At 40.5% G+C, this 18,272-nt stretch overlaps 1 protein-coding gene across 1 annotated transcript in view; it reads right to left on the reverse strand.

Annotated features, from left to right (window-relative positions):
* The window catches only part of sntb1 (syntrophin, basic 1), a 32,703-nt gene that overhangs the window by 6,385 nt on the left and 8,046 nt on the right, over nt 1–18,272 (reverse strand). The window contains exons 2-6 of the mRNA XM_049729831.2: nt 17,435–17,684; nt 6,674–6,791; nt 6,476–6,565; nt 4,783–4,922; nt 4,110–4,306 (exon numbers count right to left, since the gene is read on the reverse strand). Of these exons, the coding sequence (XP_049585788.1) occupies nt 4,110–4,306; nt 4,783–4,922; nt 6,476–6,565; nt 6,674–6,791; nt 17,435–17,684 (795 nt within the window). The remainder of the gene's footprint in view (nt 1–4,109; nt 4,307–4,782; nt 4,923–6,475; nt 6,566–6,673; nt 6,792–17,434; nt 17,685–18,272) is intronic.

The following is an 18,272-nucleotide window of genomic DNA, read 5'->3' on the forward strand; positions in this document are numbered from 1 at the left end:
AGTAGCTCAGATACCGCAGATTTACACAGAATAATTTAGTAGGAAAAAAAAATGGTATTGACACATCGTTTTACATGCGACTTGAACCCTTCCATGAGTTTTTGGTTATTTTTTTTTTAAATGATAAAAGCACACTGCTGAAAGAATTGGCTCGCAATCACTACACTTAATGTCACAGCCAATCATACCCAATTTGTCAGCTACGGCAATTTGCATTTCATTATTTGAGAACCAGAGGAGCCATCCATGAGCACCAAACTGCAATTGTTTCTGACTGTGCCACATTGCCTTAAATTATTACGTCAAAAGCATGAATGGGTAATTCATCAGTTGCTTGGATACCAGCGAACGGATTTGCTTCACCAGTTCCGCCTCCCAATCTCAAAGTTTTCCATCATTTGTTTAATGTGAATTACAACTGAGTCAAACAAATCTGACTTTGGGAAAGAGGGAAAGATGTGCTGGAGAAGAATGAAGAACAGATGAACAGCAACAATTCATCCACAATCCAGCCCGATGTTGCTCAACAACAGCAACAACAATGTAACCCAAATTTGTACCTAAATCGGAACGTGGCATTGTCGATCACTAACCTTCCTGACCACATATCCTTACATTCCCTTTCCTCTGATTTATTTCTTTAGTGTTTACATTCAGAATCCAGAAGATACTCTCAATCCCAATAAACATTTCTCAAACAGCACTTGAAATAGTACTTTTGCCATGTTTAGTGAAATGATTGGAAAAAACAAAAAACAAAACAAAAAACCCAGTTGATTATTTCTCATGCTGTTGCTAACACACATTTGGACCTTTACATCAAATCCATCAAAGTAGTCCAAAACGAAAGCACACATTTCTATAATGATAAGAAGGTCAAGAAATGTGCATTTAAAAGGTTGCGGAAGAAACATTAAATATATTGTAAAATGTTTCTGCATAATAAAGGCAGTTTTTGGCTCAATAGGCTACATATAATATTAAATGTGTGTGCCAGATGCACTTTGGCATATTATTCTTGCTTCTCCTCCTCTACTACACAGAAAAAAAAAACATTTGAATTGACTTATTTTGAACATATGCATCTGATACGCATGATTGAATTGAGGAACCTGCGTATTTCTGTTTTATTCAAATAAATTCAAATGTCTATTTTGTCAGTGTGTGAACCACAGACTAATATAACGTCACAAAAAAAGAAGTTGAAAAACCCTGGGCAGCATTTACAATATAAATTTCTTGTCGTTGCAGATTTAAAGTGAAACTATCCGATGACTAGCGACACGCACGCACGCACAGACTGAGACCGAGAAAGTACGAGAACATTTCTCAAGTGGCATCAACGGTCTTTTTTTTTCTCTGATGGTAAGCAAAAGAGTGAGAGAAATTATGATCGTCAAGCAAAAGTAACAGAGAGGATCTGATGTGATACATACAGTAGATGCTAATCATAATATGCATAGACCATAAAAGCCTGTAATGGGACCACATTGGATTTTACTGTCATGTTTGAGCTTGGAAAAGATATTAAATGATGATGATGATTTTAGAAACTCGCCGTTATGCACTTAGGGTGTCACAGCAGAGCTGGTAAAATATTGTAATTCTATACGTCCACTCAGAGAAAAAGACATTTGGTAAAACACTATAAATCATACAGCTATTTATAAATCTGACTACTCCAGCTTGCCTCAGCTTTCCTTGTTATTATTTGCGTAGTTAATCTTTTTTTTTAAATTAGCTTTCAGCTCACAAAATTGAATAACAAACATGAAAATAACTTAGATTTATAATAGATTTTTTTTCTTACCCAAAGATTTAAACAAAACAATAAACAAAACAAAACAATTTACTATCTGATGAAATGTGAATATTACATTATAAAGAAAATAAGGATGTTTAATATATGTATAACATTCTAATATATTTAAATCAACTTGCATAATTGAGAAGTTAAGAACCGAATGCTGTGCAACCTTTAACTGGTGGAGTCTGTAACAACAATACAACCTGAATTCCAATTGAATGTTTGTTTTGCCCTTAAGGAACATTTGTCCACACTGTGTTAAGCTCTAAGTATAATTTGCATTCAGATGACAAATTCAATTCCTTCTCAGGATTTTCACATTGGAAAACTCAGTGACTTGATGTTTATTCTTGGTGTGTGACTGGAAAAAAAAAAAAAAGTCAGTCTCAGTCATTTAGCGCAAGTTGAGCGGTGAGATCTTTCCCAAGGAGTTTGTATTATTCCGATACTTTTTTATTTAACCGGATTAATTATTTATCATCAGAGCACATTTCACTTGATTTCTTTCTAAATAATGCATGATTGCAGTTTAGCTTGAATTGGCAGCTGTTTGTTGTGCAGTTTTTTCCCCTCCACACATGAAACGATGATATCTGTTTTTTGTTTACCTTTGCCACCACTTGTCCTTGTGTGAACTAAAAGAAATCAATAGATGGAAAAAAACCCTGTCAATTCTAAAACCGCTACAAAGCATGTCCTTCTGTCTAGACAACAATTAGTCATGGCTCTAAATACAATTAAGAAAAGTCACGTTTCCCCAAAACTAACCGTAAACAATACGACTGCAATAAAACACCTTTAGGTGATTACGTTTTGAAACTGCAGATGTGATCATACACTTGCTGTGAGTGCAAACGCGACAATCAAATGAAGCAGAAATGACGAGTTACTGAACGAGTTAAACAAATTAACGAGTAGTATGTGAAGCTGGCATAGAGTGGATTTTACTGCCGGATACAAGAGGTCTGAAGTGAAACTTGGCACTGTGTGACGAGGGGAGGGAGTGGGGGCGGGCGCCCATGGGAGACGTGCAGTTCCCAGGACATTTTGTGCAGGGAGAGAAAAGGGAGGCAAAGAGAAAAGGGGGAGGGGGGTACTGTTGGAATTCCCTTGACAGTAAATAAACAATTACAAACATGCAGAAAAATGCCCTTTTTGTCTATAAATAGCTTGTAAACATCTTCCATATGGCTCTCTTCTACCTTCTGTGGACGTTTGTGTTGACATTCCACATGGTGAGCTTGGTTTAATACTTTGTTTTAGGCTCGCAGCACTAAAGGCTGTGTGCCACGCATACCCTCGCCTTCTCGGGATCTGTGCTGCTGCAGCAGGCCTGAACACATCTGAGGAAGTGTTACAGGATCTAGCGCAGTGACCTGTGCCGCGTGATTTATTCCATCCTCGTACTTCCATGCATTTTTATCTCAATTCACAGAGGACATGTTTAAGGTGACGTTCATTTTAAAGAAGCTTTTGATTTTAATATGCAGGTATACCTTGTTTACAATGTATGCAAATTATGAGAAATTGCTTGGTTGATTAATCTTTTTTTTTTTTTGCTTGGCTCTGTGTTGCAAGCCAACGCATAAGTGATGTTTCAAAAGAAGAGCCACAGATACAAAAGGAAGCAGATAGTCATGCGAGGAAAGTGGCTAACTGGAGGCGGAGTCAGAGCTCCGGATGTCACTCATTAAGAAAGTCTTCACAAATGCACGACTGCACTGCAATTATGATGTTTAAAAGGGGTAGGAAAAAAACAAGCAATAGCTTCTTCCTTCTCCTTTTTTGAACATGTTGATTTATGTGCCTTATTTGGCATAACATGAAATTATGTGAAAATGTGAAAAAATGATTTTGTTTGGTCGATTCTTAATACGCATCTGTAGGAAAACGGCAACACTGATGTGAGTGCCCAGTTATCTGATGCCGCCAGAAAATTTGAGAGAATGCGTAATTTGCAGAGAACAAATTTTATACGTTAAAAATACGTTAAAAAATAAATTTCACTTCTTCACTTCACTGCTATCTGTGTATATCTGTATGACTTTTGAACAAGCTCATTGCTTCACATTCTTTTATGTTTTATTATAAATTACAACTAAAATTTGCAGTGTTACTGTGGGCTGGCCTCAACTGTTTCATTATTTCCATTTGTGGCATTTTAATTCATTTCAAAGCAGATAATTGATTTTTAAATACAGTAGCTATGAGATTAAACTAGAAATAAATTAGGTTTCTAAGTCAAGGTACCATTGTGTATATGCATTTACATTCATTGTCAGTGTGACGGCGCTGTACTCACTGGTACTGACTTCTTTGATCATCTCGGCTGATGCGTGACAGCCGTTGACTATTTGTCGAGTCCACAGGGATAAATCCTTGCTGGTTTCAGCTCGGAAAAGATGAGTCTCGATTCCGAGGCGAGTGCCGGTTCGAGTGGCAAAGAAGAGCTCGGTGCCCGAGTAAGGAGACCCCGTGTCAGGCCCAGAGTGCACCAGACTGAGGAGAACACAAACAATCCAATTTGAATACACAGTGGAATTTGCAAAGACAAACAATCTGTTCCGAGACATTAGCTAACTTACAAGATGTTCTTATTTTAATCAAAAATTTCCCAGTGGAAGTAAATGAATTTATTTATCTATTTATTTATTCATCCGTTTATTTATTTATTTAACAAGTGATGGCAATGTATGGCAATGTACATAGCTAGTGCCTGCTATGAAGTTGCATGGCTCCTCCCTAAGCTCATATTTTCCAACCAAATATATGTCCAAGACAGCATTAAAAATATGCTGCTTGATAAAACAGACGGGGACCAAGGACTGTTTAAATAAATAATTTGTGAAACTTTTCCAAAACACAAACACCTTGAGGCTTTTGTACATTACCATAAATCCTTGACATCCAACCATAAAGTTTTACACAGCAGCGCCTCACGAGTTTCGATTGTGTGGATGTGAAGATGGACGCACCGTGTAGCTAGTAGAGGATACGTGTGTGCTGGACTCTGCCAGGCTTCCTTGCTCCGTGGCAGGCTGTCATAGAGCAGCAGGTCTTTGTCCGTCACCACCACCAGCACAGGTTTCCAGCACTGCTTCTCACTCTCACTTTGCTGCACAAATAAACAGCACACAGTTGAGAGCATTGAGTGATCCTACTTGGGATCAATAGCAAATTGTGAACGTGAGTTCATCAGAACACAAAAAGATTGAAGTTATCACGTTATTCTTGTGTTTTCTATCAATTCATTTTCTGGTACTTCAGACTTGTACAGATTATGGTCAGGTTGTGAGTTCAGCCAGCTGGTCCGGTACTTCCCCCTTGACCTTTGTAATATGAGCCTTGTTATATGTAAGGATGTTCCTGGACAAGTTCTGACTTGATTAGTTGTTTGGACATTTCCACAACAAATCAGTGTGTTCAGTTACCACTCAGTGATGATGTGATGATGAGTGTGAAAGGTTGTCTGTCCCATTAACAATATCAAAATCCATTCATTCTGTAGTTTGAGGATTGTTTTTAAACGTTGAAACAATTGCTTCAAATGTTTATCTGTGCAGCCGTCCACTAAACCTAATGTGAATTTTGAAAATGTCACTGACTGTGCAAAGTACTGAAATTGTTCCTTACTAAAGTTACTCAAGCACAAACTCAAGCAGACAGAGAAGTAATGTTTATGGAATACAAAATTTGTATAACTGTGTTTATATGCAGACCCGTTATGATTTGTTTTTCTCTTTGTTCGCAAGTCAATAACCGAAACGGAATGCCAGAGAAATATGATCCATTCGGGGATGTGTGATGGAAATGCAAATTCATTTCTGGTGTTTGTGCATAGGTACATGATTGAGACATTTGCTTTCAGGCAACCCCCATGCTTCAGAGAAACCTCTCTCGTATTTCCTTCAGAAGCCACACAGTTAATCCTTTACATCTAGAGCTCCCGTATACATATGCCACACGTGGATTGGTATTTTCCGTTCCTAACTATTCTCATTATGAGACTTTATCTGCAACCTAGCTACGGAATCCTAAGCTGCTCTTTGAAGATCTGTCTTAGCCAATCACGTCGGAGGATTTTTCAGGATTAAAGGTCACCTTTTGAAAATAATGAGAATTTGTTGCCCAGTAGCAATAATGGTTAGAATTTAATGATGAAGTATTGCTAATGTTAGAAGGATACAATTGGACAGATCATTAAGGTGAGTGCGATGTGATTAGAAGCTTGCTCGGTGCATGTGGACGTTTTGTGTGTGGAGAAACAGTACACAAAACACACTTGCATCATTTCTGGCACACACTTGTAGGATTCTAATTTAAGTAATGACACAAAGTTGAAATTTGTCGTCGCGGGCCACATAAAATGATGTGGCGGCCGGATCTGGCCCCCGGGCCTTGAGTTTGACACCTATGATTTAGACGAACCCTATGACCGTGCCGTATTTTTTACCAAATTTGTGCAAATGGTATAAGAGCCCAATCCTTTCAAAGAAGTTGGTTATAAAATGGAAAAACAAGTTTAGAAACACACCTTAACTCACACCACAAACACAATCCAACTCAAACTGCAAGCACAAAAATAACACGAGATTGATCCACGGGTGATGGCTAGACAAAACATGATGTCGACTTCCGAGAAACCACCACATTACACTCGTTGCTTACCTTCCCTGCCAGCCATCCCAGGTGTCGGATCTCTTTGCTGCCAGCAACCCCTGACCTGGTTTTGTGATGAATCACCTCGGCTAGTGCTTGCTGTAATGAGATGCCGTGATCATTTAGTATGTCTACATAGAGTACATCCCTTATAGTATGTATATTATATCGTGTATGCTATAATTGCTGTGGAAATGGGCGACAGACCTGAGTCAGTGTTGATGTGACAGCATGCATTGTGGAGAACCAAGTGAGGGCAGATGGCTGGTCTGGACAGCGCAGTACCACAGTGTGTCTGGCGTCAGGGGAGTGCAGCTCCACTTGTCTGGAGAAGGCAATTTTAGGATCAAAGTGAAGAAATCAAATGGCAGAGTACAAAATATGATTCTTTATTCTCTCTATATCTTTTTTAGCCTGAAGCTCCAAGCCAATCAAATGTTCTTGTTTTACGTTGAATTCTTAACTTCTTTGATCCTGGTTAAAATGCAATAAAGTTGCCGTGCTTTACAAAACCTCTGCGGGCCATTTCAAACAAATAGGCATTTCTCTCTAAATTTCCTTCACTAATCTGCTTTTACCGTAAGGGAGTATTTCTGGCCTCCATAGACATGCATCTATGGAATGCTTCTGGGCTTCAGCGAGCTGCTCTTTGATTGTGTGCTCAGTGAATGTGAATTTTTAAAGAAAGGGTTCTTTGCCAGGCTTCATGGTGCATAATGTAACACGGCGCCATTTCAAATTGTTGCCATCATTCCTGTTCAATCCTGTAGAACAGTGGTCCCCAACCTTTTTAGCGCCACGGACCGGTTACGTGTAATATTTTCACGGACCGGCCTTCATATAAATAAATGATACATTTATATAAATAACTAATACATTTATAATAAATATATAAACATGATGAAATAAAATGATACAACTTGCATAAAAGCAAGTATAAACGACATAGATAAAAATTATTTATTTATTTATTAGTAATTATTTATTAAATATTATTCTAACCCTCACCCTCAGCTTTAGTGAGGTGTATGGTTTTATGGGGCACATGAGCAACTGTGGTGTAAATTTTTCATGATAAAATATTTCAGGTCTCACCGGGATTTGAACTCTAGTCGCTAGGTTGAGAGACCAGCGCACTAACCACTACGCTATGGAACCCTCACTTGTAGCGCCTGGAAGGTACGTATATGGTTTAAAGGAGCAGCTCACAAGTAAACCCTAGCACTAACCCTAGCTCTAACCCTAACCCTAGCCCCAACCCTAGCCCTAGCCCTAACCCTAACCCGAGCCCCAACCCTAACCCTGGGTCTAACCCTAACCCCAACCCTAGCTCTAGGGTTAGGGTTTCTAAGGAGTCTTGCTATCGCTAATTAAGGTTTCAAACTAGGGTTAGGGTTTCCGACTAGGGTTTTAAACCAAGGTTTGGGTTTCGAACTAGGTTTTAAAGCTAGGGTTAGGGTTTCCAACGAAAGTTTCCAACTACTTTTAGGGTTTCTAAGATTAGGGTTTGTAACTAGGCTTTCAAAGCTAGGGTTAGAGTTAGGGTTAGAGCTAGGGTTAGGGTTAAAGCTGGAGTTAGGGTTAGGGTTAGAGCTAGGGTTAGGGTTAGAGCTAGGGTTAGGGTTTCCAAGGAGTCTTGCTATCGCTAATTAAGGTTTCAAACTAGGGTTAGGGTTTCCGACTAGGGTTTTAAACCAAGGTTAGGGTTTCGAACTAGGTTTTAAAGCTAGGGTTAGGGTTTCCAACGAAAGTTTCCAACTACTTTTAGGGTTTCTAAGATTAAGGTTTGTAACTAGGCTTTCAAAGCTAGGGTTAGGGTTAGAGCTAGGGTTAGGGTTAGAGCTAGAGCTAGGGTTAGGGTTTCCAAGGAGTCTTGCTATCGCTAATTAAGGTTTCAAACTAGGGTTAGGGTTTCCGACTAGGGTTTTAAACCAAGGTTTGGGTTTTGAACTAGGTTTTAAAGCTAGGGTTAGGGTTTCCAACGAAAGTTTCCAACTACTTTTAGGGTTTCTAAGATTAGGGTTTGTAACTAGGCTTTCAAAGCTAGGGTTAGGGTTAGAGCTAGGGTTAGGGTTAGAGCTAGGGCTAGGTTTAGGGTTTCCAAGGAGTCTTGCTATCGCTAATTAAGGTTTCAAACTAGGGTTAGGGTTTCCGACTAGGGTTTTAAACCAAGGTTTGGGTTTCGAACTAGGTTTTAAAGCTAGGGTTAGGGTTTCCAACGAAAGTTTCCAACTACTTTTAGGGTTTCTAAGATTAGGGTTTGTAACTAGGCTTTCAAAGCTAGGGTTAGGGTTAGGCTTAGAGCTAGGGTTAGGGTTAGAGCTAGGGTTAGGTTTAGAGCTAGGGTTAGGGTTTCCAAGGAATCTTGCTATCGCTAATTAAGGTTTCAAACTAGGGTTAGGGTTTCCTACTAGGGTTTTAAACCAAGGTTTGGGTTTCGAACTAGGTTTTAAAACTAGGGTTAGGGTTTCCAACGAAAGTTTCCAACTACTTTTAGGGTTTCTAAGATTAGGGTTTGTAACTAGGCTTTCAAAGCTAGGGTTAGGGTTAGAGCTAGGGTTAGGGTTAGAGCTAGGGTTAGGGTTAAGGTTAGAGCTAGGGTTAGGGTTTCCAAGGAGTCTTGCTATCGCTAATTAAGGTTTCAAACTAGGGTTAGGGTTTCCGACTAGGGTTTTAAACCAAGGTTAGGGTTTCGAACTAGGTTTTAAAGCTAGGGTTAGGGTTTCCAACGAAAGTTTCCAACTACTTTTAGGGTTTCTAAGATTAGGGTTTGTAACTAGGCTTTCAAAGCTAGGGTTAGGGTTAGGGTTAGAGCTAGGGTTAGGGTTAGAGCTAGGGCTAGGTTTAGGGTTTCCAAGGAGTCTTGCTATCGCTAATTAAGGTTTCAAACAAGGGTTAGGGTTTCCGACTAGGGTTTTAAACCAAGGTTAGGGTTTCGAACTAGGTTTTAAAGCTAGGATTAGGGTTTCCAACGAAAGTTTCCAACTACTTTTAGGGTTTCTAAGATTAGGGTTTGTAACTAGGCTTTCAAAGCTAGGGTTAGGGTTAGAGCTAGGGTTAGGGTTAGAGCTAGAGTTAGGGTTTCCAAGGAATCTTGCTATCGCTAATTAAGGTTTCAAACTAGGGTTAGGGTTTCCGACTAGGGTTTTAAACCAAGGTTAGGGTTTCGAACTAGGTTTTAAAGCTAGGGTTAGGGTTTCCAACGAAAGTTTCCAACTACTTTTAGGGTTTCTAAGATTAGGGTTTGTAACTAGGCTTTCAAAGCTAGGGTTAGGGTTAGAGCTAGGGTTAGGGTTAAGGTTAGAGCTAGGGTTAGGGTTAAGGTTAGAGCTAGGGTTAGGGTTAGAGCTAGAGCTAGGGTTAGGGTTTCCAAGGAGTCTTGCTATCGCTAATTAAGGTTTCAAACTAGGGTTAGGGTTTCCGACTAGGGTTTTAAACCAAGGTTAGGGTTTCGAACTAGGTTTTAAAGCTAGGGTTAGGGTTTCCAACGAAAGTTTCCAACTACTTTTAGGGTTTTTAAGATTAGGGTTTGTAACTAGGCTTTCAAAGCTAGGGTTAGGGTTAGGGTTAGAGCTAGGGTTAGGGTTAGAGCTAGGGTTAGGGTTAGAGCTAGAGCTAGGGTTAGGGTTTCCAAGGAATCTTGCTATCGCTAATTAAGGTTTCAAACTAGGGTTAGGGTTTCCGACTAGGGTTTTAAACCAAGGTTAGGGTTTCGAACTAGGTTTTAAAGATAGGGTTAGGGTTTCCAACAAAAGTTTCCAACTACTTTTAGGGTTTCTAAGATTAGGGTTTGTAACTAGGCTTTCAAAGCTAGGGTTAGGGTTAGGGTTAGAGCTAGGGTTAGGGTTAGAGCTAGGGCTAGGTTTAGGGTTTCCAAGGAGTCTTGCTATCGCTAATTAAGGTTTCAAACAAGGGTTAGGGTTTCCGACTAGGGTTTTAAACCAAGGTTAGGGTTTCGAACTAGGTTTTAAAGCTAGGATTAGGGTTTCCAACGAAAGTTTCCAACTACTTTTAGGGTTTCTAAGATTAGGGTTTGTAACTAGGCTTTCAAAGCTAGGGTTAGGGTTAGGGTTAAAGCTAGGGTTAGAGCTAGGGTTAGGGTTAAGGTTAGAGCTAGGGTTAGGGTTAGAGCTAGAGCTAGGGTTTCCAAGGAGTCTTGCTATCGCTAATTAAGGTTTCAAACTAGGGTTAGGGTTTCCGACTAGGGTTTTAAACCAAGGTTAGGGTTTCGAACTAGGCTTTAAAGCTAGGGTTAGGGTTTCCAACGAAAGTTTCCAACTACTTTTAGGGTTTCTAAGATTAGGGTTTGTAACTAGGCTTTCAAAGCTAGGGTTAGGGTTAGGGTTAGAGCTAGGGTTAGGGTTAGAGCTAGGGTTAGGGTTAGAGCTAGAGCTAGGGTTAGGGTTTCCAAGGAATCTTGCTATCGCTAATTAAGGTTTCAAACTAGGGTTAGGGTTTCCGACTAGGGTTTTAAACCAAGGTTAGGGTTTCGAACTAGGTTTTAAAGATAGGGTTAGGGTTTCCAACAAAAGTTTCCAACTACTTTTAGGGTTTCTAAGATTAGGGTTTGTAACTAGGCTTTCAAAGCTAGGGTTAGGGTTAGGGTTAGAGCTAGGGTTAGGGTTAGAGCTAGGGCTAGGTTTAGGGTTTCCAAGGAGTCTTGCTATCGCTAATTAAGGTTTCAAACAAGGGTTAGGGTTTCCGACTAGGGTTTTAAACCAAGGTTAGGGTTTCGAACTAGGTTTTAAAGCTAGGATTAGGGTTTCCAACGAAAGTTTCCAACTACTTTTAGGGTTTCTAAGATTAGGGTTTGTAACTAGGCTTTCAAAGCTAGGGTTAGGGTTAGGGTTAGAGCTAGGGTTAGGGTTAGAGCTAGGGCTAGTTAGGGTTTCCAAGGAGTCTTGCTATCGCTAATTAAGGTTTCAAACTAGGGTTAGGGTTTCCGACTAGGGTTTTAAACCAAGGTTAGGGTTTCGAACTAGGTTTTAAAGCTAGGGTTAGGGTTTCCAACGAAAGTTTCCAACTACTTTTAGGGTTTCTAAGATTAGGGTTTGTAACTAGGCTTTCAAAGCTAGGGTTAGGGTTAGGGTTAGAGCTAGGGTTAGGGTTAGAGGTAGGGCTAGGTTTAGGGTTTCCAAGGAGTCTTGCTATCGCTAATTAAGGTTTCAAACAAGGGTTAGGGTTTCCGACTAGGGTTTTAAACCAAGGTTAGGGTTTCGAACTAGGTTTTAAAGCTAGGATTAGGGTTTCCAACGAAAGTTTCCAACTACTTTTAGGGTTTCTAAGATTAGGGTTTGTAACTAGGCTTTCAAAGCTAGGGTTAGGGTTAGGGTTAGAGCTAGGGTTAGGGTTAGAGCTAGGGTTAGGGTTAGAGCTAGAGCTAGGGTTAGGGTTTCCAAGGAATTTTGCTATCGCTAATTAAGGTTTCAAACAAGGGTTAGGGTTTCTGACTAGGGTTTTAAACCAAGGTTAGGGTTTCGAACTAGGTTTTAAAGCTAGGGTTAGGGTTTCCAACGAAAGTTTCCAACTACTTTTAGGGTTTCTAAGATTAGGGTTTGTAACTAGGCTTTCAAAGCTAGGGTTAGGGTTAGGGTTAGAGCTAGGGTTAGGGTTAAGGTTAGAGCTAGGGTTAGAGCTAGGGTTAGGGTTTCCAAGGAGTCTTGCTATCGCTAATTAAGGTTTCAAACTAGGGTTAGGGTTTCCGACTAGGGTTTTAAACCAAGGTTAGGGTTTCGAACTAGGTTTTAAAGCTAGGGTTAGGGTTTCCAACGAAAGTTTCCAACTACTTTTAGGGTTTCTAAGATTAGGGATTGTAACTAGGCTTTCAAAGCTAGGGTTAGGGTTAGGGTTAGAGCTAGGGTCAGGGTTAGAGCTAGGGCTAGGTTTAGGGTTTCCAAGGAGTCTTGCTATCGCTAATTAAGGTTTCAAACAATGGTTAGGGTTTCCGACTAGGGTTTTAAACCAAGGTTAGGGTTTCGGACTAGGTTTTAAAGCTAGGATTAGGGTTCCCAACGAAAGTTTCCAACTACTTTTAGGGTTTCTAAGATTAGGGTTTGTAACTAGGCTTTCAAAGCTAGGGTTAGGGTTAGAGCTAGGGTTAGGGTTAAAGCTAGGGTTAGGGTTTAGGTTAGAGCTGCGGTTAGGGTTAGAGCTAGAGCTAGGGTTAGGGTTTCCAAGGAGTCTTGCTATCGCTAATTAAGGTTTCAAACTAGGGTTAGGGTTTCCGACTAGGGTTTTAAACCAAGGTTAGGGTTTCGAACTAGGTTTTAAAGCTAGGGTTAGGGTTTCCAATGAAAGTTTCCAACTACTTTTAGGGTTTCTAAGATTAGGGTTTGTAACTAGGCTTTCAAAGCTAGGGTTAGGGTTAGAGCTAGGGTTAGGGTTAGAGCTAGAGCTAGTTAGGTTTTCCAAGGAGTCTTGCTATCGCTAATTAAGGTTTCAAACTAGGGTTAGGGTTTCCGACTAGGGTTTTAAACCAAGGTTAGGGTTTCGAACTAGGTTTTAAAGCTAGGGTTAGGGTTTCCAACGAAAGTTTCCAACTACTTTTAGGGTTTCTAAGATTAGGGTTTGTAACTAGGCTTTCAAAGCTAGGGTTAGGGTTAGGGTTAGAACTAGGGTTAGAGCTAGGGTTAGGGTTTCCAAGGAGTCTTGCTATCGCTAATTAAGGTTTCAAACTAGGGTTAGGGTTTCTGACTAGGGTTTTAAACCAAGGTTAGGGTTTCGAACTAGGTTTTAAAGCTAGGGTTAGGGTTTCCAACGAAAGTTTCCAACTACTTTTAGGGTTTCTAAGATTAGGGTTTGTAACTAGGCTTTCAAAGCTAGGGTTAGGGTTAGGGTTAGAGCTAGGGTTAGGGTTAGAGCTAGGGCTAGGTTTAGGGTTTCCAAGGAGTCTTGCTATCGCTAATTAAGGTTTCAAACAATTGTTAGGGTTTCCGACTAGGGTTTTAAACCAAGGTTAGGGTTTCGGACTAGGTTTTAAAGCTAGGATTAGGGTTTCCAACGAAAGTTTCCAACTACTTTTAGGGTTTCTAAGATTAGGGTTTGTAACTAGGCTTTCAAAGCTAGGGTTAGGGTTAGAGCTAGGGTTAGGGTTAAAGCTAGGGTTAGGGTTTAGGTTAGAGCTGGGGTTAGGGTTAGAGCTAGAACTAGGGTTAGGGTTTCCAAGGAGTCTTGCTATCGCTAATTAAGGTTTCAAACTAGGGTTAGGGTTTCCGACTAGGGTTTTAAACCAAGGTTAGGGTTTCGAACTAGGTTTTAAAGCTAGGGTTAGGGTTTCCAATGAAAGTTTCCAACTACTTTTAGGGTTTCTAAGATTAGGGTTTGTAACTAGGCTTTCAAAGCTAGGGTTAGGGTTAGAGCTAGGGTTAGGGTTAGAGCTAGAGCTAGTTAGGGTTTCCAAGGAGTCTTGCTATCGCTAATTAAGGTTTCAAACTAGGGTTAGGGTTTCCGACTAGGGTTTTAAACCAAGGTTAGGGTTTCGAACTAGGTTTTAAAGCTAGGGTTAGGGTTTCCAACGAAAGTTTCCAACTACTTTTAGGGTTTCTAAGATTAGGGTTTGTAACTAGGCTTTCAAAGCTAGGGTTAGGGTTAGGGTTAGAACTAGGGTTAGAGCTAGGGTTAGGGTTTCCAAGGAGTCTTGCTATCGCTAATTAAGGTTTGAAACTAGGGTTAGGGTTTCCGACTAGGGTTTTAAACCAAGGTTAGGGTTTCGAACTAGGTTTTAAAGCTAGGGTTAGGGTTTCCAACGAAAGTTTCCAACTACTTTTAGGGTTTCTAAGATTAGGGTTTGTAACTAGGCTCTAACCATCACCCTCAGGGAGGAGTATGGTTTTATGGGGCAGCACACAAGCAACTATGTTGCAAATTTTTCTATGTTAAAAATTTGTGGTCCCACCGAGACTTGAACTCGGGTCACTGGGTTGAAAGTCCAGAGGACCAACCACTACACTATGAAACCCTCAGTTGAAGTACAGGGAAGGTACGTATATCAGGTTGACATTGTAAATGAGAAAGTGCTCAATTGGCTTACCTGGTAAAACATTGAAAGAAAAAAAAAGAATGGTTTTATGGGGCACATGAGGAACTGTGTTGCAAAATTTTCAATGATAAAATATTTCAGGTCCCACCGGGATTCGAACTTAGATTGCTGGGGTGAGAGTCCAGAGCACCAACCACTACAACATGTAACCCTCGGTTAAACTGCAGGGAAGGTATGTATATTAGGTAGCATTGTAAATGAGAAAGTTCTCAATTGGCTTACCTGGTAAAACATTGATAGAAAAAAAAAAGTATGGATTTATGGGGCACATGAGCAACTGTGTTGCAAATTTTTCCATGATAAAATGTTTTGGGTGCCACCGGGATTTGAACTTGGATCACTGGGGTGAGAGTCCCGAGCACCAACCACTACAACATGCATCCCTCGGTTAAACTGCAGGGAAGGTATGTATATTAGGTCGCCATTGTAAATGAGAAAGTTCTCAATTGCCTTACCTGGTAAAACATTGAATAAAAAAAAATAAAAAAAATCTATGGTTTCATGGAGCACATGAGCAACTGTGTTGCAAATTTTTCCATGATAGAATATTTTAGGTCCCACCGGGATTTGAACTTAGGTCGCTGGAATGAGAGTCCACAGCACGAACCACAACACTATGGACCACTCACTTGTATTGCATGGGAGGTACGTATATGGTTTAATGGAGCAGCTCACAAGCAAACTAGCTCTAAACCTAGCCCCAACCACAACCCTAGCTCTAACCTTAACCCCAGACCTCGAGCCATCACCCTCAGGGAGGTGTATGGTTTTATGGGGCAGCACACGAGCAACAAATTTTTCCATGTTAAAAATTTTTGGTGCCACCGGGATTTGAACTCGGGTTGCAGAGCTGAAAGTCCAGAGCATCAACCACTACACTAGGAAACCCTTGGTTGAGTTGCAGGGAAAGTACGTATATCAGGTGGCCATTGTAAATGAGAAAGTGTTCTGAATTGGCTTACCTGGTAAAACATTGATAGAAAAAAAAGTATGGATTTATGGGGCACATGAGCAACTGTGTTGCAAATTTTTCCATGATAAAATATTTTAGGTGCCACCAAGATTTGAACTTGGATCACTGGGGTGAGAGTCCAGAGAACCAACCACTACACTATGGAACCTGCGGTTGAACTGCGAGGAAGGTAGCAGGAAGCTTGTCACATGACCGGGACGAGCGCCTTGACCTGAATTAATTGATCGTCGATAAAAAAAAAAAAAAATTCCCTGTGCGGCTTGGCGGCCCGGTACCAAGTGACCCACGGACTGGTCCCGGGCCGCGGCCCGGTGGTTGGGGACCTCTGTGGTAGAAGGAATCATGTTGAAAAAAACATCTAGGGCCTCAAAGGTGTTTCCCTATATACAAGTGATGATTAATGCAAGCGTAACATACAGCCCACAGCTGAGGACAAGACCAGACGTGGCAAGTATCGAGCAAAAAAAAAAAAAAAAGTGGATATTTGAGTACAAGTGAGAAAACCTTATTATGTCACCCCCCCGAGCTATGCCAGTCTAACAAATATGTCTAGCAATAAACATCCCACCACAAAAGAAAATCAATCAAAAGTACACATCACGAAGGTGTTATGCTTGGAGCAACAATGATAAGTGAGAAGCAAACAGGGAGGAAATGTTTAGTTTCGGCCTCAACGCTCATCAGTATGAGTACAACTGCATTCCTTATCTGCTGTGTTTACTATGTCGAACTCAATAGTCATCTGTTCAGGTGGGTGGTGGAATGACAACTCTCCCAACCACATGTGGTTTGGCTTTCTCTCTATTCCCTTTTTATACACACACCTGGCACAGGAGACCTGGAAAAGCCCGAGAGAATGTGATGAATCTGCAATTGTTGGGACACACCACATACTGTACATCCGCTCCAGGTGTTACTTGAGGTTAAAAATACTTTCGGTGTTCTCCCGCTCTATTGTGGCTCATAGATTGTACTTTTCAGCATACTCATAGAGGAGCTGCTGTCTGCCACAGCTCAAGCCAGACACTCGCACAGAATTGGTGATGTCACCCATTACCAGGCACAGTACGTACATACAGTAACTAGCACATAGAGTCTACAGTATGTACAATTTTCTATTCATTTAATGCGTGCAAATGTTTGCGTGGGTTTAAAGTGTGTTTGGATTAGTTGAAATGTATTTAAAGCATGCGAAAGGGTTAAACTGTAAAAAATATAAGAAATAAAATGGAGGACATACAAAGAGAGTAACAAGAAAGAAAAATACTAATACCAATAAGTAGTTCAGAAAGTTTAACACCAGCATCTTTTGAAAATTACATTCTAGAAAATGTGGAGGCTCAAATACAGCTTTTACCACCAAGCTGTGAAATGCATTTGCCACCCCACCCCAAAGGAAAATCTAATGAATTTACCCGTTGACACAGAAGTGCAAAATAATAAACAAGAACACAGTAGATAACATACAACCATACCATAATACAAACATCTGTACACCGAAATACTGTTGTAACGTTGGCACACAAAATTACGAGTTGGAATATTGACCCCAAATTCTCGTATAAACTACAGAGCGGTCAAGTGCAGAATATTGTCAAGCCAGTGAATGTTTAACCACTATGATCCTCTCAAATTGTAATTGTAAGTCAAGTGAGCTTTGTCAAAGTGCAGCTAAGAGCGCCATCGCAATTTTTCCGGGGCGTGACAGTGAACATTACATTTGGTTGATTGAGAAAAATATCTAACATGATTGTACTAAGCATTCCAGATCATTTCTTATTGATCTGATTCTATCATTAATCTATAAAAGCGGAATACTCTATACTTTATTTTAGACTAAGACACTAAATATTGTTCACCTTAGATGAGACCCACCGGTCTACAGGAGCAGTTAATCATTGTGTCAAAATGTAATATAAGTATGCACATGAGGAGGAAATTTGTATTAGTCAGCTACCTGTTGTCTGGATCTACTGTGGTCATAGCTCGGGTTACGTAACACATTTTAAGTGGAATGCATCTCCTATCGCCTTGCAGGGACAAGGAAGGCTGGGGATGAGGAGGACTTCGAGTTTCCGGGGAGGAAGGAGAGGTGGTGATGGGAGTGCTGCCGAAACGTGGCGACTCAGGTGGGGGGGTTTCCCATCCGATCTCTGACACAGGTGAGCCCTTTTTGACATACGGCGTGGCCTCTCGCAGGTACTTGACTAAATAGGGAAGAAACGGCAACAATGTCAGGGTTACTGCAAATGGTAAGATTTACAGTATGAATTATGCACACAAAATAATTGAGGCAACACGGGAGCACATCTACCGCATCGTCAAAGGTTCTGGGGTTGAATCATAGCTAGACATGTTCTCTGTAGTTTCCTCACATACCAAAAAAATGAATGTTGGGTTGACTGAAGACTCCACAACATAGGTATGCATATCATGCTATTTCCTAATAAGTGCATGAACTGTGAATAAAAAAAGGAAATGAGAGAAATACTGTAAACCACAGACCAAGCATGATGCTTAAAATAAAATGCAAAATGAGAACATTCAATCACTCCACCCAAATGTAAAGTGCTCTTATGGTGCAAAGCTCTACAAAGAAATCTACGCTCAGTGTTGATGAACACAGATTGTTCTAGAACAGCAAAAGACAGATCAAACACAGGAAGAGCGACACAGACGAGACATGTATATTTCACGTAAGGGCTCAAATCCGCCTATATCTCACATTCTGAATCTTTGGTATGCTTGTTATGTGGAACAGACATATTCCGCTGTACTTGTTGTGTATAATTGGC

The sequence above is a fragment of the Syngnathus scovelli genome, chromosome 9, assembly GCF_024217435.2.
Source record: "Syngnathus scovelli strain Florida chromosome 9, RoL_Ssco_1.2, whole genome shotgun sequence".
NCBI classification, from domain to species: domain Eukaryota; kingdom Metazoa; phylum Chordata; class Actinopteri; order Syngnathiformes; family Syngnathidae; genus Syngnathus; species Syngnathus scovelli.